This window comes from Battus philenor, unplaced genomic scaffold, assembly GCF_028537555.1.
Source record: "Battus philenor isolate CCGP_79_NKW_IND1 unplaced genomic scaffold, ilBatPhil1.0.hap1 SCAF_7, whole genome shotgun sequence".
In the NCBI taxonomy this organism is placed as follows: Eukaryota; Metazoa; Arthropoda; class Insecta; order Lepidoptera; family Papilionidae; genus Battus; species Battus philenor.
In genome coordinates, this window is record NW_027181737.1 from 7,369,370 (window position 1) to 7,392,137 (window position 22,768).

Here is a 22,768-nt window from a genome sequence, read left to right on the forward strand (position 1 = left end):
GCCTCTGTTAAAATATTAGGTGTTAAACGATAAATTGTTCCGTACTTTATTATTTTGCAATACTTACTTGTTTACATTTAAAAAAGACACTACAGTTCATAACCGTACTTGGGGTAAGTGTATTGCACACTATCTATCAAAATATTATAACAATATTTAAATTCATGAATATATTTTATGGAGTCAGTTTTTTTAAACAGCTAATTATGATTTGCTTAAAAAATAAAATATATATGTATAGATACATGTTTGTATATAACTATTTTGCCAAAAGTAATGTTAAGGATAGTAATTAAATATCATAGGTAGTCTTAAGCAATGCACTTTTATAATATTGTAAAAGTTAAGATTATTGCAAAAGATTTAGTGTATAGTGAAACGATGCCAATTCCTAAATAATAAAAATTATAATAATTTATAAAACAAGAGTTATTTACATTAAATCAGTGGACAATAACAAGCAAATAAAAATTTGTATCCATATCTTGCGTTTTATTTACACAGAGCATCGACAAAGCTCTATAATGATTAAAAGTAGATATATTCTTAAGAGTATGAAGCTGCCACAGTATAAGCTACAAACGTATCACGTACAAAGCTATTATCGGCTCGCTTTGACACAGTTGCCCGAGCGGTATTTGTAGATTCCGCGGGTGCGAGAGGGCAGGGAGTAGCGGGTGTTTAGCTTAGAACCTCTTTTAAGGTAGTGAAGCTCGATGTCTCCCTGGAGAGCCTGATCTCGGGCCCACTAAATATTACAATTTTATCGGATGGATAGGCTGCCGAGCTCTTAGATTGCTTAGGAGTACGCTTTGAGCGAAATAGACTTTTCATGAAACGCCTTGTTTAACATGCAACACGATTTATGAATGCCGCCACAACAGGTTGTGCTTCGAGGAATGCTGCCGCAGGACACCGCGCTGACAAACGCCACAACTCTATTCACACCTTGCGCGAATAATAAATCAATATAACCAGACTCAGTTACACAGGACACCGCATGCGCAACCACAAACACAAAAGCAGGCGTTCGCTGTGATGTAGCCGGAGTACGGCTACATCACAGCGAACGCCTGCGCTGCATCAAAAATTATGCACCATATTCACCATAGGCCTTTTTGCGATTGCGAGCGGCCAAGCAGAACTTACAGTCACCTTTAGTTATAATTTAATATCTACTTTGCACGGTAATCACACTAAACGCTAACACGAGTTTAGTTCTTCGTGCTTATGTAAGTCTCCTATTAGTGGTATCTAATCTGGCGTATAATTTTTCGTTACGTACGTCTATTCTGCGAAGTCATTATCGATCAAGCTGTAAGAGTCGCACCAGCTAATAACACTTACTTCATCTGAAACCATATCATTATAAACATTCCGTATAAAAAAACCACACGGTTTACTTCACACAAAATTGTTTCATTTCAATTAGGATAGAGAATATCTCTATTCTTAAAATTATAAGTTTGGAAAACAATAGTCAGGTGGCCACTTAGAGAAAATTAATATTATACCGGGGATATTATTCTAAACATTAAGATCAATGAACAATTTTTAATGTCATCGACGGTGATTTTAAAAAGACGAAAGTTTATTATATGTTGAGGGTAAATGTTTCTAAACCCTTTATTTAATCATACAAAGTTTAGATTATACCTAAATAGTAACACAATATGTTAATAATAAAATTACTGTAAATTTTTTTTTTCTCTTTAATATTAAATCTAACTGAAAGTTTTCCGAAAATACAAAATAAATAATTTGTATTAGCAATATACAAATTATTCAAATTATTTATTTATATATGGACTTTTAATATAATCTGTTTTTTTTAATTGTCAAGCACATAAAAGAAACAAGGTAATCTGTTTTAAAACATTTTGGTCACTTGAAAAACACGCGCGGTCTGTACATGAAACTATTGGCAATATGTCCAGTAACAAAACCGTTGAAAATTCGTAACGACAGTTTTTATTTAAAATCATTTGTGTCTAACAGTTGCGCCAAACGCACAAAGAGAATTTTGTCAAGTTGGAAATTCATTTGTCGTTCTTGTACTCTTAGATTTTTTTTTTGTAGACATTGATATAAACTACAAATATATGTAAAGGATAATCGCAAATAGCGAATTATGTAGAGAATTGATAATAGCAGCCTGTAGTCGTCAGCACATGAAAAAATTAAAATATTGTAACTAAAAGGAAGAGAGTTTAATGAACCTTTGGTATCCATATATTAATTATTACATAAATACAAATAATCTATTATACAAATGAATAAATAAACCATTTATTATTCTGTACGTTAGTTTTGTAAAAAAAATATTGTAAAATTTTGAATATTTCTGGCAGAGAACCGTTGTTCAATATATGTATATATATATATATTCATAGAAAGGGTGCAATGAATGAGAACAAAAGGTGTATCGAAAACTTTTTATTAAAAAAAAACTTACAAATATGCATATCAGTGTTGCGACAGCATTTTAACTATCCAATCTAAATTGAAATCTTAACCAAAAACATTTGAAGACATGATTATTCCTTTTAACGTAGATCAGAACAATCAAACTTCTGTTAAAACTCGATAATTTTTCTTAAGATTTTATTGAAAGTGATATGTATAAAGTCTTAGAAGTATTTATGTATGCATGTTATGCTAAAGTAATTTAGATACAATTATCCAATTTTTTTTCTACTACGTCAAGTAGACTTGAAGCACCAATGCGAAAGAGGTGTGGAGTGACCCATTCGGGACCCAACTCTGTATACACTAAAGTTAACCAGTTAACGGCATCCTTTGCAGTTTTAATACCCCCGGCAGGTTTAAGGCCAACCTAAGAAAGAAAATAATAATCTTACTGCTACGTTGTAACAACTATCATCAAATTCAAATTTTGGATATGCTTTGATGCGTCATATTTCACATTCATGTTCATCACGTATCATACCTGACATGACACGAGTAATTAGCAAAGTAGAAATGTAGCTTCATTTGTTTGAAATGTCGACTCAATTTAAATGTCCTTCATCTGCCAAATACGTGATTTGATGTAAGAAGTTAACAGATAGAGGAGGAATCTCATTACATTTCACTGGGCTTTTCTCATGTTAATTACATTCACAGACATGACAAAGTTTAACATCGTGAAAACCATTTTTACTATTTATTTATATCTTCAATACGACACTAAATTCAAGAACGTATATACGTTTTGTATATAACTTCATTACGTGCTTACATGGTGAAAACGCTGTCACTTTATTTCTCTATCTATTGTTCGGTTCTAAAGCGGCGGATTTAGGACAAATACGGGGATGAGAGACCCGTTAATCGCAAACGAACAAGATTTTCCAATTAGGGAACTTATTTTTTATAACATATCTAATAAATTAAATTGAAGTAAATATATAATTTTATAAACCCACATTGATTTTTCTTTAACTTTTGATTTAAAATATACTTTCAATTGTAAAATTTACAAATGATGAACATTTTTCGTTTATATCTAAAATGTCTTAGAAAAGCGCGAAGAGACGGGGGAGGGGAAATATAGTGGGTGTTCCGTTCATGATTATTTTTCCATGGCTTACCGCGCTTTCTTACCGATTCGAGACCGAATCCACACCGTGTGTGCAATGCATTTCCGAGGCAAAAAGACCGCCTGCATACGGTGTTTGCAATGATTTTAAATTGCTGAATTGTCGTGAGGACAAGACAAACTTAACATAAAAATAATCTCAGAAGTTGTTAAAAACAAAATTTGGTGTTGGTTTCAATTTAGCCTCTAAAATGAGTGACCCAAAGCCAGGACCATGAGCATTACAGAAAAGAAGCAGCGATAGTGAAAGTGATGATTTGATGCCTACGGACACTTGAAAAAATAACCGAAATATCGTTATGTATAGTGATGGTTATCCGGTATATCCTTTAAATGATATTGTTGAGCATAGTGATGGGAAGATTTTAGTGAAGTTGAAAGTGAAATCGAAGAATATGAAAGTAAAGTTAGTGAAGATGCTGAGGGATGGGCAGATAGCGGTGATTTAAAAAAATACTTTTATGGGCTAAAGGCTAAATGAGGTGATCTGTACGATTTTTTGAACTCTTGTTTGATAATACATTTTTCTCTACGACTGTGAGTAAGATAAAAAAGTACGGAGAAATGATTTTAGGGGAAAAATGGAAACAAATAACCATCTTGGAATTCAAGATATTTTTAAGTGTGTTACTACTTATGGGCACTATAAAATATTCAAGAATTTAAAACTATTGGAGTACAAGCAAATTATTTTAATTTGATTGTTTTTCCTGACATATGGAGTAGAGGAAGATTTCAAAATATTTTAAGATGCCTTTAAAAATAAATGGATTATATTCTTTTCTTCATTACTGAACCTAAACAAAGAATTTCATGTTAACTGACTGTTTTTGGAATAAATGTTATTCAATTTAATAATTGTTTTTATTTTATTTTACATTGCACACTTGGTGTGTAATCCGTCCCTCGTAATAAAAATATTCAGAAAAGCTACTTGCACACATGCTCACACACGCTCTTATCTTATTTTTGCAAAGGGAGTTACAAAGCGACTGATTTCTATTGCCAACATGTTTTTGTATCAAAAGCCGTCACTATAAACCGAAAAAAAGAAATTCTGATTCTGGAGATGGTTTTCAAAATTGTGTACGGTCTCGAATGGGTTAAGATGCGACTCAGCGATTCCGGTAGAACTATAATAAAATAGTATTGAATTTGAAGGAGAATGATTTACCTTAATACCCGTCATTAAGTAAAAGTTGCGAATAGCTCGACACATTACTAAGCCGATCGGTAAAGTTGCATTGACCGCTTCCTTTCCAGTGGAAGTTTTGATAAAATCTGCACCAGCTACCATGGACACCATTGACGCTTTGTACACCTGTGTAAATTTCATTAATATTACTGTTTACGGGCGAAAATTCCCTTAACTAGTTCAATTTAAATGTATAATAAATACTACACTTTAAATTTACAGGTCGTAAGAAGATATCATAAGAAATAAGTTATGCTTTTAACAGTATATTTAATGAACAATGGGTTAGTATAAAGTAGAAGAGTTTGGAATTTGTTTTCGTACAACATACAAGAACGCAAAGTTTAACAATTACTTAGCACGTTAAAAATAAAGCTGAAAGGTTTTTTCGAATCAATTACAAAATGAAGAATTTAAATCTTTAGCGTATTTTTACAATTAAATACGCCATGGGCGGCTTATCGCTAAAATTTTTAGATAACCTTAAAATGAAGATCGTTTGTTTTAATCTACTGTAGAATGAACTAATATATTATGTATGTTTTTATCTACAACTATATACTTCTGTATGAATACGGGTGTTTCTTCAAAATTTCAAATTAATAGTTCTTTGTCACATTCAACGATAAGGTTTTTTAAAGTTGAATGTAGTATATTTACATAAATAATTGTAAAGTAAATTTTTAGTCACAGAGAAAGAAGTATACTGCCCAAAATTCATTTACTTTTATGGCGATAAACATCCTATAACCAAATTTAGGCTGAGTTTTTTTTTTACATATAATACATAATAACACAAGTCAACAATTTTTCGATGATAAAATTTGTAATCCTCACGTTTTCATATGAACCCAGTTCGCCAACTGCCAGAATTACTTTTAAGTGAGCTTCGCCGCAAGCTTGCCGCATTTGTGCCAGTTCGTTATATAGCGTCTCCCATTTTCCCGTCAAAACAAGACTGCGATCAAGTACGACATCGATTTCCGTTGCGCCATTATTGACAGCATATTTTATGTCTAGAAGACGGCTCTGCAATGGGTATAGCCCCGACGGAAACCCAGTTGCAACTGTAATGTAGTTTTCAATATAAAAGTATTCAATTTCATTGCAATCTTCTCAATATCTTCCACTGCCTATTTATTCGTTATGATATCAATATATTTTCCCTGATATTTACTAACTATGGATGTTTCGATGACATCCATTAAGAAGAATCTTTTATTGTCAAAATGTAATTCTATATGCCCCTCTTTTAAACTGATAATTATGTGGTACATAAAGTAAACAATATTCAATAACCAATTACCAGTAAAGACCTTTACTGGTAATTAGCAGAAAAATATTTTATAATTATTAATCTTTATAATTTACAATTTAATAATTTTTTTAGCCCATTTCTACAGGTCTGGATGGAAATTTGTAGGGAGGTATTTGTCCAGCAGTGTTAGTCCTAAGGCCTGGCTGTAATGATGTTGATAAATATATTTTGATTGCAAAATAACCCGATTGAGCTTGATTTAAGCTTCACAGATAAGGATGTAAAGAATATCTCACACATATATTTTATATATTTAAATACAGAAAAGGAGATGTCAATTTAATTCTAGTTTAGTTTATACAAAGCTTTTCTTAGATTTTACTCATATTACGATAGAATACTACAAATGCTCCAAAATAGATAACAATATTAATATAGAACAAAGAATTAGTAAGGTTTAATAAACACAAAAAAAAATTAAACACCTGATGCAATTTGTATAGTATCAGTTAGTCCCATCTGTTTAATGGCTTCATATGCATCCGCTACTCTTGTTGGGTAAACACAAACTGCTGCAGTCTTTATCTTATAATCAAGGTTTAAACTTTTTACTAACTCAGGTTTTAAAGGATTTGCAGCCTGTAAGAAAATGCACAAAGTGTATATGTAATTCATTAGGCAAATTAATTTATTTAAAGCCAAGAAACATGCATACATGAAATAGTTTCAGATAAATTATATGTTACTTAAAAACAGACACTCTTATCCTCGATATTGACTAAGTCATTTAATGCATTTGAGCATAAAGGTTAATAATTGTAAATGCAATCCTTTTTTATATGTAAAATGAATAATGAGCTTTATATGTGGCAGTCTTAATCATTGTATCAAACAGATGGTAGGTCTTTAATTATGTAGTAATGTAATGTAATTATATATGTTCAAGCAAAGTGGCATTTGCAGATTCTGTAGTTGCAACAGGGCACAGAGAGTACCAAACCAACACCCCTTTTAAAGTAGTGAATATTTAAGGTTCCAGGGGAACCGCGGTCTATTACTTTTATAATTACAGAATAATATTATTGTTTTAGTGTTTTGAACTTTAGCACCAATTATTGAGTTTAATTATTCCTTGAAATTGTAATAATATACACACAATATATATACAAACCTTTTGGCATAATCTAAATACATTAGATCTAGTGTCATCACCAGACAAAGTTGTTAAATCTATAATGGTGATAACTTTCAAGAGCCATTCTTTGATAGTTTCCTTGTTTTCTACAGGGTATTCACACAGTATTGCCTTTATTTTCTCATCCACAGAGTTTTTATTTATGTGAATATTATTTAAGACTTGATCTTGGAAGAATTTTTTATCTAGAAATAAAGTAATTATTATATAAGCTTCATCTTTTTTATGTCAGCTGATAGAAACCTACTGCAAGGTATACATCTGCACACAAGTTTACATTAGATGATGAAGATGAATAGGCACTGTTGATCATAATGATGTTTAGAACAATGTGAATGAATTGTTGTTTGTAAAAACATTCAATTAATAGTTATTTAAGAAAGCATATACAAAAACATTTTATCAGTTACTTATTTATAATAATTTGAAACTTTGATACTTTTAAAATACTTTAAACACTGTTTCAGATTTATTATGTAAAATATTTTATCGACAAATTTTTTAAAAATACAATGAATGTTTATTGAAACTAAATTAATGCCTTTTCATGTCTTTAAAACAAATTGCTTGATATATCAATCAATTTGCATAAAGGTTTTGGTAAATATTGCAAAACTATATTCAATAAAATTTGTGTTTAAATTAAACACAGTTAAAGTTCCTTACACTATAAGTCTATAATATTTTTTACAAAAAAAATCTTACCTAAAGTTTTATTACATATTCGCACCATTACGGCAATAAAAACGATTACAAATCACGATTTTAAAAAAATGCTAATTACAGTATTTAAATAAGTAAATTCCTTTACTTAAAACAAGCTAGACTGAAGATTAACATGAATTTGTGACCGATTTGTGTCATAATGAGCATAACATTAAAGTTCTTCGACAATTTCCAAACTTTGCAATGTACAGTGTCAAAGTTTATCTACTTGTCATTTTTTTCATAATCATTTTTTTTGACAAGCAATGATGAATGAGACAGTCGTATTTATATATTAATATACTTTCTATTGCACACTTTATTTTATATAAAATTATATCTGCGAGAATAATTAATAAATTGATGTGACTGAAATTTATATATATAGAAATTTATGTATTCTTGCAGCATATTGCATTTTTACGCAACATTTAACTTATTGCTACAATTTTTTTTATTTCAACTCATCACTCATTTTCTATTTCAAACATATTATTCACTGCCTAATGGCAGTGAATAATATTTTCCATAAATGCATAGCGACTTTATTGAACTATGGAAGGCCAGTTAGTTCTTGTCAACGATAATTTTTATTTTAATATTTGCTTTTAGCAACACCAGATCACTAAGTGTTCAGACCTGATCAATTTGTTAGAATAGAAAAAGAAATAACCTTTCTACAAATTATTCAAAAAGCGGGTACGCAAACCTTTATGCAAATGAGGCGTCAACTAGAACAGTAATCAAATGATAAATGTTATGTTTAGCACGATTTATTGGGATCTTCGATCAGTTTGTTTTTAGGAGATTGCGCTATAAATATTTCAGGAAACCATTTCAAAGGTGCAAAGGAAAGCTTCGGCTTTCGACAAATGTTTTGTAACATTTCTCATAAAATTAAACTAGCTTTTTTCATTAAGAAATAATTCACCAAACAACTTGTAAATTGAATATATGTTCAGCGATAGGAGCAAATCATATATATTATCGTAAAGAGTAAATGAATATAATGTATTCGTAGAAGAAAATTATGTACTTTGTACTAAGATTGATATGTAAAGTTTTTGTATTATGACTTCTAAGTGTCTAAACCAGTGATACCCAAAGTGGTCTATATCGACCCTTAGGGGTCTATGACAACCTGCAAGGGGTCTACGTCAGCGAAAAAAATTTGAGGAAAAAAATTTGGGGATCCATGAAATGAAAATGGGGGTCCACGATAGTGGATCTCAACACATACACTGATGGTACCTATTTACTTAAATCATTATATCAAAACATATACATTATTTATAAAAGTACCTATGAAGAAAAAAAAATATTATAAGTATATGGTTTTAAAATTGTGTAAGTTGTAGGATTTTGGTATTCGCTTTGTGGTCGCAATACAATTTGAACTTGTAAAAAACTGAGAGTCGCAGTCTCCAGTCTCATCATACCTAGTGGAAAGGAGGTTCAGCGCTGTTACCAATCTCCTAACGAAAAAAAAGAAACAGATTGGCCATCATTAGCCGAGGAGATTTAAGATTAACCCTTACAAAATTGACGCCAAATGTTGATAATTTATTATTAAAGCATCAGGTTCATCCTTCTCACTAAAAATATTGACTTATTGCTTATGTTATTTTATTTATAGTTTATTCTATGTTTAATGCTACGTATATTTTACATAACAGATACAAAATTTTATTTTGAGTAGTTTTAATTTAAATTCAATTAATAAATGTATAAATTAACATGTGTTACTTTAAGTTTTTAACACTAAACTTCACTACAGTTAGAAATTTACAGGAAATCAATATCAGGTAAGTAGGGGGTCTACCCAACACGGGAAAACATAGCATGGGGTCTACGACCCAAAAAATGTTGGGGAACTCTGGTCTAAACCATGTTAATAAAGTTCAGACCACCGATGAAATAATCTTATTTTCTTTGAATTCTCATTTTTAATATGTATAAATTTATTATGTGAATGACGTTATGTTGCTAGCCACTAAAAGCTTTGTGCAGCTTTATCGAAATTGGGCTCACGGAAACAGGTCCTTGAGTTTGTAAAGATTTGGTTAAATGTCTCCTCTGAAAACTATGAAAGAAACACTGTGCAATTTATTCACAGGAAAAAGGATACATATCTTGTATTTAAATGCACCATTGTATAATAGCAAAATAATGATATTTTACAATAATATACTGCAACACAATTCAATACTAGACAAAGCAAGCGCTTGCTGAAAGAAGTGTACAAAAACACGGGAATAATTTGCATGATAAAAGTTATCTTGTGTTTTTCTTAAAATTTTCTTAAAAGAGTTAGACTCCCCAGGGGCTTTCAATGAATACGCTGACGTAAGTGGCTTCAGGCCCGGCGACTATTGTAAAAACCTGTCTTTATTCAAAAGCTATTGTATGAACTTGAAGGCGTCTCTTCTTTGCTATAATATAAGCACATAAAGCTTTTAGTGCTTCATATTACTTTCAGATATATTTGTTAATGATATCACTATAATATTCGGAATTTATTTGTGAAGGCATGATTCTTTTTCACAATAATTTTTTTATTAAAAGGTTAGAACAAAAACTTCTTAATCTGGTTACCACAAAAAATATTATGGTTCCTTAACCCTCCTTTCTTATGGTTACGATATTCTATAACAGCAACAACGGGGATTGATATATATTCTGATACATGTGATGATAAAATATTTGGAACGCGAGGTTGCCATCTCGCTTATGTTGATGTCAAGGTTAAGTCGGTTTTCGGAAGCGGAGTCTATCAAACACTTCGGAAATGTCATTATGAGTATAGTGACATGCTTCCGTTTCAATATAACAGTATAAAACGTCGAAGCAATAAGTTGCAAAACTGTCTAATTTATAGAATATATGATGTTGTTTATGGGAAAGAAGAAGACAAGAACGAAAATACTAGATGATATAACGAATGTACGAAATATACATAACAAATAAAATTTAATATATTCAAAGTCATTTGTAACAATTTTAAATGATAAATTTATTACAAAGTTGAAAAAAATCATTTTTAACTCTTAACGCAAAGTCAATTTGCAGACATTTGTATTCCGAATATATTTGTGAACGTTCGTGACTTGATTGCTGTAACCGCAGAAAAGAAAAATTTGCTTTTAGTTTTTCACGATACATTTATATTCAAGGTAATCAACATTTATTGCCCATTAGTTTATTGAATCACAAGTTTTTTTTTAATAAGTGATATTGTAAACAAAAGGGTTTTACATTTCACTTTTCCATTTGCTTTTCCATTTGTGGTTGAATAGATTTGAATCACGGAGCTAGTTAGATTCAAAAGCAATTTAATGTGGGATGCTTAATGTAAAAACACGCGAATTTGCTTATAAAACTTTAATTATTACGACTGCTTAACAGGTCACAACAAAACCCATCAACTGTCAAAATTTACCAGACGACATTAGCTTTATTTTTAAACTTTGCTGCTAATACTAAACATTCCTGTCATACTATTCTTATATGTATACTACTATTCTTATATATAGTCTTAAATGTCATCATTGTCGACCCAAGGTTTAATAAAACTTGTACTACTAGAAGTATTAATTTGTCTTTCCCCATCACTAATTCTCTTCAAAGCGTTACGATAATTTTTTTCTTCCTTGTCACTTCAAATGAACCAAAGTATTTTGCATGAAGTTTGTAGCCCTGAACGAATTGTGTTCTTTTAGTAGCGATTAAGTTCTTCATATCCTCTGGTCTCCTCAAGTTTCCTAATATAATTCTTTCTATTTTCATCTTGTATCTTTTGATTACTTTACTTCTAGTCTTTTTTTCTCACTGAAAATTTCAATATTTTCTTCTCCAATTAGTTTTTTAATATGTTGTAATATCATCCAATCAAATTAAAATAAATCATTTATATAGTGAAATACACGTCAAATTTGGTGATAACAGGTAATAAATAGTCCAAATGCGTTCTGCCTAATGGAGTACAAATTTTATATAGGTCTGTATATAAAAAGGAAATAAAAGAATGTCAAGTATTTGTTCAAATATAAATTTACATTCACTGTATACACACTACGTCTTTACAATAAAATTTAAAATGTCAAAATCGAATTAATATATTATTTTGATAAGAATAATAAACAATACCTAATCTAAAATAATAATTTATCATTTAAAAGTTTATTAATAGTGTAATATGTTTTACCAACCAAAAGTGAGTGCAAGTAACTTAAAACAATGAGCATACTGCACATTCAGTCTTGTGAAGTTTGATATATACATTATAAGTATTTATTTTTGCAAAAAAGTGGTTTTACATTTTGTGTAACTAAGTTTTATTCTATTATTATGACGTGCATATTAACCATCATGAACGCAGCAGTCTCGTAGATGTACAACGGCGGTAATATGAGTAATCTTCAATTTCTGAAATATCGCTTACAGCTGTCAGTTTGTTTCAAATTACAAATTGCTCCGATATACTTTTTTGAGCTATAAATATGTCAATTTTATGTGTGTTCGGAAACATTATGCGATATTGCGCTTATATATATATATATATATATATATATATATATATATATATATATATATATATATATATTATAACACATATATAAGCGCGAGTTTTAAGTAGATGATACGAGCCCATGATAGGCCTTTAAAAGTCTTGAAATGTGTGCTGATTTTTGGAACATGTTAAAACATGTATAGCGCGTATGACGATTGGTTCAATCCTGCCCTGTGGTACCTCCATATTGAATGGTTTTAGCCTCGAACGGAAGTGTAGTTTCGCATTTTGTGTTGGGATTAATATTAGTTTTCTGTGTCTCTACCTCTTACGTTACGATGCAATTAAACTTGGGTTATTTCCTCATTCGCCATATGCTTTAAGTTTTTTTTTTAATTCATCATCCATATACAGAGCCGTAATGTGTCTTTTTATTTACATTATTGAATATTTCTTTTATTAATACTAAACCCAACTTTATTTTTTCTATTGTAAAATATTAATCATATATGCAACAAAATAACCTATAGTAACAATTATACACCATATTACGGTCAGTGACACTGTACATTAATTACTAAGAGGGAAAGAATGAAGGTAGTTTTTAAATAGTTCGAAGTTGTGTGTACTCTTAGCGCGCTTAAATACGTATAAATAGTTTAAGGTACAAGTTTTACCTGACCGCTTGATGCACGGATATTGTGAATTATATTGTCAATACATGTTCCTCTCGCCAAAATAGTAGGGTCATTAAAGAAAGGTTATAAATTAAAGCTATGTAATAATTGTTTAAAATTGTCACACAAATTACATTTAGTTAACATGCAAATGCCAAAATTACCACATGAAGCTATTTTATACGAATTATTAAAACTAAATTTGTCGCGATCGTACAAAATTCTATAAAGCTTGAAATGTTAAGATTTTTTTATTTTAGTTATTTCACGCAATTTATGTGAGTGTTTGACTAAAATATACGAGTCACCATTTCTATTGCTCCTGTAAAAATATTTTGCTAGTGGATAGTTAGGAAGATATAGTTACTTAGTACTATTATCTATTATATTAGTTATATGGATAATGTTAATGGAGCGATTTGAATTCGAAAGCTTATCTAAATCCATAATTAACAAATCAGCTTTGTTAAGTAGGACGTTAATAATATATTTGGTAAAAGTACAAATAATTTTTTTTAGTAAGGAAAAAGCTTCTGCTTCTTATTCTCTTCAATGGAATAGGACTGATTAAGTTGATTGGTTTGCGTACTGATATTTCTTACCTTGTGAATCTTGTGACTATGTAGTAGTGAGTCACTATGCTCGTTTAGTCCTTTAACATTGACTTGTATATATCTACTGTAAATTGTCGCTTAGAAGCAAATGGAAATAAAACAATTCATGTTGAAGTAAGTCATGCTATTTGCGTGACATGCAAATTTAATTTTATACTTTATTAAGTTTTGATATAAAGTTTATTTTCACGAACGTATTTGTTATAGGGGTAGGGTATTTCTGTAAAAATAATGTTAGTACATGTCGCATAGTGAAGTCAAGTATTACTGGTATTTATTACGTCAAAGGGATTCTTGTTGTTATTGCAGGCCATGATAACGACACACACACACACGCACGCGCACACACACACAAACATACTCACACACGTTTGTAGTATGTAGTATAGATGCTGTGTGTGTGGCAGCTTATTATCGGCACACTTGTAGTGCACATTTTTTCTAATATTTGTTTACTATTAGTCTGACGCGTTCTTGAAAAAATAAAACCTCAAATAAAACGTTTGAGGTCAATGCTTAAAAAACTACCAAAATTAATACTGGCCCTTAAAGGCTTACTGGCAATGTAATTAGATATTTACTTAATTTTCATAAATCATATAAAAATGACCATGTTTTATGTAATTTGTATTTGGTGAATAAAAATGGTAGCCTTCAAAATTATTTTCATTTATTACCGTGAGTGAGAGCGCCCAAAGTAAATAACGATTAAACAAAAACTGTGACTGTCCAATTTAGCATTTCGTGTTTCCGTTCGTTAGTCTGATTAAAAAACCGTGACAGTGTTGGATGGCTGAAATTTACATCACTTCGCAATTAAACAAGTTTTCTTTGTAATAAAAAGGTTGCGTTTTTAACGCAACGAATCGTGGTGCTGTGAGCCATTGCATTAAAAAAGAACCAACTACAAAATACAAAAAGGCGAGAAAAAAAAGCTTCGAAGTATCAACTAAAGCACTGATAACAATTAACGAAACATAAATTTTCAAATTATAATATATAAATTTTCCATTAATTTAACTTTTAATATTTCATATATCACGACCAATTATTTTAAGGTTTGGTATGTTCAGACGAATATCAATTCGTCTGAACATTATTGTGTTTACTGTAAAAATAATTTAGACCCTTTTTACTGACCAGTCATCTTTTTTATAACTAATTACTACCCAAGAAAGAGTACTATAGAGAATCCGTAAATATTTTAGATCACATTATTATTGAATTACTATCTAAAGAGAAATCTACATGAAATCCAACAGTTGCTTTTTATAGGAAATTTAGCAATGTTTGAAGCATATATAATAATAATATCAACCTTTCTAATGAGTCTATGAACAAAGTTCCATACATTCAGATAAACTAACAAGGTTGACACTTACCGAAAATGTCTTGTATGGATGTACATATAAGACATTTTTATACTCCTACTGTTCTAGCAGCACTACCATTAATTATTTTTATTATACACACAGATAAATAGCCTACGTGTATTGTTCAAGTCATAGTGAAATGTTGCTGAAATTGGTTGTATGGGCAATGCAAAAAATTATTCGAAACAGAAATTTGTTTTGCATAAAAGCAAAAATTTTGTTATAATTTTAAATTCCTTAAAAAAATTGGGGATTTTGTTTTCTAAGCTCGTAACTTCTATTAATGAACCAGGTTTTTCTGATTTGTTAAATCAATAGGGTATTACTTATTGTAATTTGAAAGAACTTTTTGTAATTGCGTGTTATTAAAACAATTAAACAATACGCAACTTTTCTGTGTTCCATTATTTTTCCAGCCATGTGCATTTTTTAATTTAGCAGATTCATCGTCTCCGAACCTTATTAAAGACATGGTCGAGTTATAGTTTTGCACGTTTCTATTGTTTAGTTTTATAATAAAGTGCATATGAAGAATCATAATTAAAGGGTTTATGTCGTAGATAACTTCTTAATACCTTAAAAGTGATAAAGCACGGCTTGACCTTGTACCTCAACATGTATTGCTTATTTTTTTTTCTTCATGTCCTTGAAACTAATATATTTAACCAAACTTATTATTTTTTATTATTGCTATGATACAGTAAGAAAATAAGTATTTTTACAAATTTTTATTTTGTTGACAAAACATTGTAATCACAACGACAAAATTATTTACAACCGAGCTTACTGAATAATCAATTAAATAAATTACAAATGTTATATGCTTTTGTGAACAACACGTTCGCAGGAAATTGTTCCACACATTTATGGGACTATCTCGAGGATTATTAATAACAAAGTTGTAGCAAAACATGTTTATCTAATAAGTTCTGCCACGTATTAGGGTTTTGAATGTTCTTTGAAGTGGAATAAACAATTATAAATTTATGTGAATAGAATGTTTTGCAAAATAACTATTATTTGAAACGGAATAAATAATAGAATATGTTTGCCTATACGAATGCTTGAATGACAATGAGGTAAAACTTGTAAATAAAGGTAATTGCTTTTTACTTACTTTTATTTATTATTTGATTTATAGAATTGACTCGATATTGAAAAAAAATCGGTTTGAAGAATAAAATGAATTTAAAATAATCTGTATTGATTAATAACATTTCTTTTCATTTGTATTTCTTATCATGACACTTTCAGTCAACCACGATCTAAGTTTTGGTATGTTCTGACGGAGATTGTTTTCTCAAATACCAATACCATCGTAGGGGAAACTAATAATTATCTAATTACACTCGGGACAAGTTTTGTGTATGCCAGATGCCTAAAGATACCGAAACCGACTGACAGTCCTAGAATATTGTGTCATATTTTTCAGTTTTTGAAAATTTTATGGTACACTGTTACTTGGCCTACTGTATCAATATCGACTATTGTCTAGACTTGATCGGATCATTGCAAGCGCCTGCGGTCTCGTGGTCTCCGCTCTTTCCTGTGATCAATAATTTTTTCAAGTTGTCGTTGATTTTTGCTTATCGCCATCAACCTGGCTTATCCCACTTCGTCTAGCACATTACCTGGCTGGACGAGGGGGATGTCCTCTCGCATCACTTTCGTACAATATATCACACAGTAGACTCCGTCCCACGTGGTCTCGCGGTCTTGCCACTCGCAGGACTGTTTCCAGCTCTGGGCCTGAGCGTCTCGCCTCTATGCGGTGGTAGGCCCTCTTTGCATCGACATTGTCGCGCAAGACCAGCTCCCTACGGGCCAACCTCTCATACTTTATCCCCCTCTTCTTCCTCGAGACATCTTTTGGACCACCAGGGCAATTCTGCCTTCCTCTGCCCAGAGTCCTTTAGTAGGATAAACTCGGAGGCGTCTTCGCCGTGGAATCCGTATTTCACGTACCGATCTCATACACCAATGCGAGCGCCTAGCCTCTCTCCAGCGCTTCGCATATCAACTCAATCGTAGCGAGCTTGGAGCTTTGTAGATTTAACTGCACGGCACGATACTGGTGGGTAACCAGTCCGGATTGTGTGGTCGGTCAATCAAGTCGGTCGTCCTTAGCAGTACGCTATAGACGTTCGTGTTTTGGTGTCCCTCCGCTCCCGGACCGGACATTTCTCATCAAATGTTTCGTGGCCCCTCCTTTATCAATGCCTAGGTTCAGTGCACAACCACTTGTTACCGTCGTAACCTAGGCATCGCGTGCACTGCACCCGGGAGGAATGGTCTTGAAGCCGCACTCGCTGAAGATCAATTGATCCATGATGAATCATTGATCATACCATTCATGAATCTATTTGCTGACAAACATTTAATTACGCAAAATTGAATTGAATTGAATTAAAGCGTTTGAACCACATCAAGTGAGTATCCGGCGATGTTCAATTTACGGAACAACGTAAAAGTTTGATCGCGGCGTGCCGCAGATAACGAGAAGAAGGAAAACTCGTTTAAGTTTATATCTCATATCAAACAGCGGCCTTTGTTAACAGTTGATAAATTTCAATCGTTTCATGCAAATTAAATGCTTTACCAATAACACAGTCAAAACTTTTCTATAAAATAATTTTTTTGGTTAATTTAACATATATAATAATCCTTGACATGCAAAGCTGATAAATTAATCGCTAAAACACAGTAGTAGGGATATACCATTATCGCCACGCTTGGCGGGCGGATTGGCAATAGCTATGTGATATTACGGTACACAGAGGACGCTGCTGCCCACTCTCTAGAAACTTGTTTGTGGCAATTGTCAATCTCGGCAATCGAACTTGTGACCTACGATCGCAAAACTCAGTCTTGTACGGCTGGCCTACTACTGATCACTAACGCGTATTATTGTAAATCGTATCATGTATGTTACGATATAGAGTCGTGAGGTGAGAGCTAAGGCGTATGACACGTTACGCGTCTGTCTGTGCAAACATCTTGTTCGTACAATTAGGTCCTATGATTTTACAAAATCCATTGTTTACGACAGTGCAGGTTGGGCCCCAAGACTGTAGAGCCAATTTCTCTGTAAATTATTTTTTGCTATCTTGTCAATTGCATAAATATTCGAGATAGAGAAACGATTTCAGAGCTCTAATACGATTTTTTCTGGCTATTAGGGATTTAATTAAAATTTTTGGCCTATCTTACCAGTTGTTCTATTTTGGAAAAGAGTTGCCAACGATGTAGCGCCAACATCATAGGATGGTGATAGCTGTTCATGCCATTCTTTGTAATTCCATCGGGTAAGATACAGGTTTATTTTTCATGTTGCTATGTAAGAAAAGACTGTCTCCTATTTATTATCAGGTCATTATTAGGACAGGAATACAGCAAAAATATTCAAAGATTTTTATATTTTGTTCCATATGCTAAGTTCTTGATTTTCATTCACATACAGAATTGTCTCTGTCAACGTTGGCATTAGAACCGCCATTAACGATGAATATCCTTAGTCCTTCAAAGTACCGTCCAGCGCTTTATAAATATCATCTTTTTTGTTTTACGTTACCAAGCTGCGGTAGCATAATTTTCAACATATATACATACTAATGTTGACGCGAGTTGTGATTAATCTGACCATGATAGGTTTCAACAGCCTACGCCGTGTTCATGAACATCACCTATGTTTCAGTTAACAAGTACAAGAAGGTTAGTCCTTTGGAAATTCTTGTTTATGCGAATCCGTCCTCAGTTTTAGCGAAATGTGAAAGATTCTGGTAAGACCGAGTACTTGTAGAATGTACTTTAGTGTTTTTTTTTTGGGGCCAGTCTTCTGTCGCCGTTCAAAGTACTTGCATACCATAATCCGATTTGCATCTATTACACATAGCGTAGGTGCAGTTGTTCACAGTTTTAGTTTTCGTTATCGTTTGTGTTTGCGTAAGCAAGTGATTCTCCTCCTGTGAGGTTCCTGTACCATAGTCTGTGGCGTGGCTACGCCCCCTCAGGTTTTAATTGTGGTTACCGCCCTGGTGAGATTTTTCTGTTGTTTAGAGTGTAATGTATTCGTTAGCTTTTAAAGTTTTAGTACTAACGATTTCTTGCTTACTAAAAAAACCATACTAGTTCGGTTACCTTGTCTGTCGATTTTACAGCGATACGGTACAAAATTTCATTACCTATTGGATTTTAATATTTATAACCATCACAAGGAAATGTTATTAAGAGTAATTAGTAAATTTAAAAAAAATGTATTAATGTTTATACATGAGACTTAGTTTGCTTTATAAACAATTCCTGAAATTCTCTAATTACTAGCTAGAAAATACTAATTTAAAGGATTATACGTTCATACTATATCGCCACGATGTACATACACAATAAATAGTTTACAGGTCAAAAAGATTAACTTCAATATTTCACAAATTTGTATAATAGTTTATTTAAATTAATAATCGTAAAACACTAATTTGGCTCTGCCGAGTGAAGTGTTGACTATGGTCTAACATATGCAAATAACTAAAATAGCCTTGAAATTTAAAAAGAGACTTTTGACCTACTTTGTAAAATGTTTTTGGAGCGATAATATGGCAAACAAATTATGGTACGAAAAAATTATTTTTGCAAATAGAAATGAAGCCAACAATTTTTTTTTCAATTAAATTAAAATAGAATCATAACTTTCATAATTGATTTGCTCTCTACTCGCTGTAATTTAAGTTGGTATATAAAAATGCTATTATTAATATCATGAAACAAAAACTTAAGGTAAAACATTAAAATAATGGGTTAATAGACATGTCTTAGAATTTGCATTATTCATATGTAATGCAGGTCTGGCACGCGCCTGCAAATTGTTCGAATTGTAGATCCGTGATAAAGCTGCGGAGTTTACTATTACGGATACATAAGGAGGTAATTTAATTATTTCACGGCATACTTATAATTTATTTGTGAAGATAATTGAAACTCTTTAACTGTAAACGTAAGACTTGGAATGTTACTAAACTAAGTTGAGAAAGATTTGTAATTTAATTATTATAACTGAAAATGTTAACTCTCTTAGAGGAAAGACGAACGACATCCTACCGGTAGAATTGGTATACAAAAGTAGGAAATAATAGAACTAAAAATAATAACCTCAGCCAGTCCAAACGGTCGACATTCATGTTATCATCTCAAGGACCGCATCTGACGCCATTGCCATCTACCTGTTAGATTTGGTAAGAGTTCAAGGCGAAAGGCTAATACTTTGAAAGGATATCTTATTCAAATCATTATTTTCGCATAAATTCAGCTAATTGTACGTTAACTGATAGCAAACTAACTATGCATTCACCCCTTTAAAGCTTTACCAACAATAAATATGGTTTGCTTGATTACATAAACTTTGTTTTTTTTTTAAGTAGCAAAACTACTTTTCGTCTCCATGGTCTCCTGTTTGTTTGGAATTATTATTAATAATAATCGCAATAAAATATCCTAATGGAAAACGCAATACAAGGTCAGCAAATTTTCGTTGGTCTTAAATATTTTTAACAAAAAATATGAGAGGGTAAAGCAGTATCAAAAGAATTTTTTTAGACTCCTAATTCAAATCTTTCCAACGGTGACTCACATGGGTGAATAACATGGATTATGTAAACAAAATATGGTAATGTGTAACTTTTCCTGAACAACGTTAACAATTCGTTTTGTAGATATGTTTCTTAATTTATAAAATTAAATCATGAGTTTTTTAAAAAAAAAATAAGAACTCTTCCATTTACAGCACATTCTAATAATGCATATTCTAAATTGGATATAGTTTCTAAAATATTTTTTGGCAAAACTCTCCATTTGGTAAAATATCTATATTTTCGTATTTTTACTGCATTGTTTGAACATTTTACGTTATATAATGGCATGTGCAAAATTGCCACTAAAAGATATTAAACTTACAAAAGTGCCATAGATATAAAATTTTAAAACTTGCGCTGCACTCTTAATATCCTGGATGTTGTGTAACTCAGCTACGAGCTTTTGCTCAGTTTTAACGAACTTGAGATGATAGTATCTTTAATGCTTCTAAATGTTCAAAGATCAAATAAAATTATTGAATCTCCTTTATGTTAAGAAACGACTTAAAGTAATTTAATTAATTTTTTATTACACAATACACAGGATTTGATCAAATAATTTTTGTTTGACTTAAACAGTTAGCACCTATTTTGCATTAAAATGCACTTAAAATAAATTTGATACAACTATTATTTCACTTTTACTTCACAACAATTTCATTGCATAGTTACGCTGGTGGTAGACATTAAAGCTGAGATTAAAAAATGCAAAACTTTCATATGCTTTACAGTATCCTGCGGTGTAGTAAGAATAAATGAATTATTCCTATGCACAAAAACATTAGAACGTGATAAAAATTCTTGCTTTAAAGCTACAAACTAAAGTTTTGAATAAATTGGAATATGATGTTAACGAGAAGAGTATAATCAGGTCGCACGTTCTGTCTAAATTACATTTTGCATGTCTAATTATATGGCAACTTGAATGTTTCAACGTACTTTTTTATGTACGTTGTACAATCCAAATGAGCAAAATATAATCTTAAAAACTTAAAGCTCCGATTTTAAAATGAAAATAACGGATCAAATAAACCAGTAACAGTAAAATTTGTTGACACTATATCTATCTATTAGGGTGGAAGATCAAGTAATATATTAATAATATAATTTAATATATAGGAAACTGTACGCATAAAACGAATATACTCGTACTCCAATAGCTTAAACATACTTTGATAAGAAAACTTACGAGTATCATATCAGGAGCCTTCGAAAAGTTATAGAACTTTCATTTCTCGTTGTTAATGTTTCTTTGACACTTTTTGCATCAATACAAGTTCGGGATCTATTTCGTTCAGAGTAAAAGCAAAGTGAATTAAGAAGGCAATAGCTAAAAAATCCTTTAATTTATTTTCTACGGGGTATACAAGTAGGATAATTTATTATCTCATATGTTCGGTACACTGAAGTTAACCATAACAGGATGAAGCAATATTTTCTGCTGCTATATGGGAAAATAGATATAAGTCAAACATAATCTACAAAGAAGACACGTTATTAATTAGTAATTCAGAAAATGTTGTCATAGAATTAATTTTTTCGTGAATATTATTTTAAGAAATGCATAAATTTGAATACAACTTCAGTGACTAAGTCTGAAGGTAATCTTAGAAATAGTAGTGGGGACGGCTTTAAAATCGGGCGTACATAACAGAGGGGCACTAAACAGCAAAATGTCACTTTTAAACAGCAATAAAGTAACAAACAATAAAGTTATTAACCAATTGTCACATACGGACGTGTTTTACCCATGAAAAGACATCAACTGCAAAGGATATAGAAAAGACTCATTCATAAAACAGCCAGTTCATAAAACAAGTATCAATCCATTATTTTTACTCAAATCTGCCGCGAACCACCCAAATTATTTTTGGTGCCCCCGACGAAACCAGCTCGTTCTGTCCTCAACCTGTCTTGAGACAGAGACTCATGTATCTCTGGATGAGGCACAATAACAATAAGACAAACTACGTACAAATAAAATCACTGCCATTTGAAAACCAAGCGGCCTCCGTGGAA

General features: G+C 31.5%; 1 protein-coding gene across 1 annotated transcript; it reads right to left on the reverse strand.

Annotated features, from left to right (window-relative positions):
* Positions 1–2,447: 2,447 nt before the first annotated feature.
* On the reverse strand, positions 2,448–8,142 carry Dera (deoxyribose-phosphate aldolase). Its single transcript, XM_068774371.1, has 6 exons — positions 7,955–8,142; positions 7,226–7,434; positions 6,540–6,693; positions 5,634–5,863; positions 4,776–4,922; positions 2,448–2,836 (listed from the first exon to the last, which is right to left on the reverse strand). The coding sequence occupies exons 1-6, from the start codon at positions 7,980–7,982 to the stop codon at positions 2,669–2,671; spliced, it is 936 nt and encodes a 311-aa protein (XP_068630472.1). The 5' UTR covers positions 7,983–8,142; the 3' UTR covers positions 2,448–2,668.
* Positions 8,143–22,768: the final 14,626 nt, after the last annotated feature.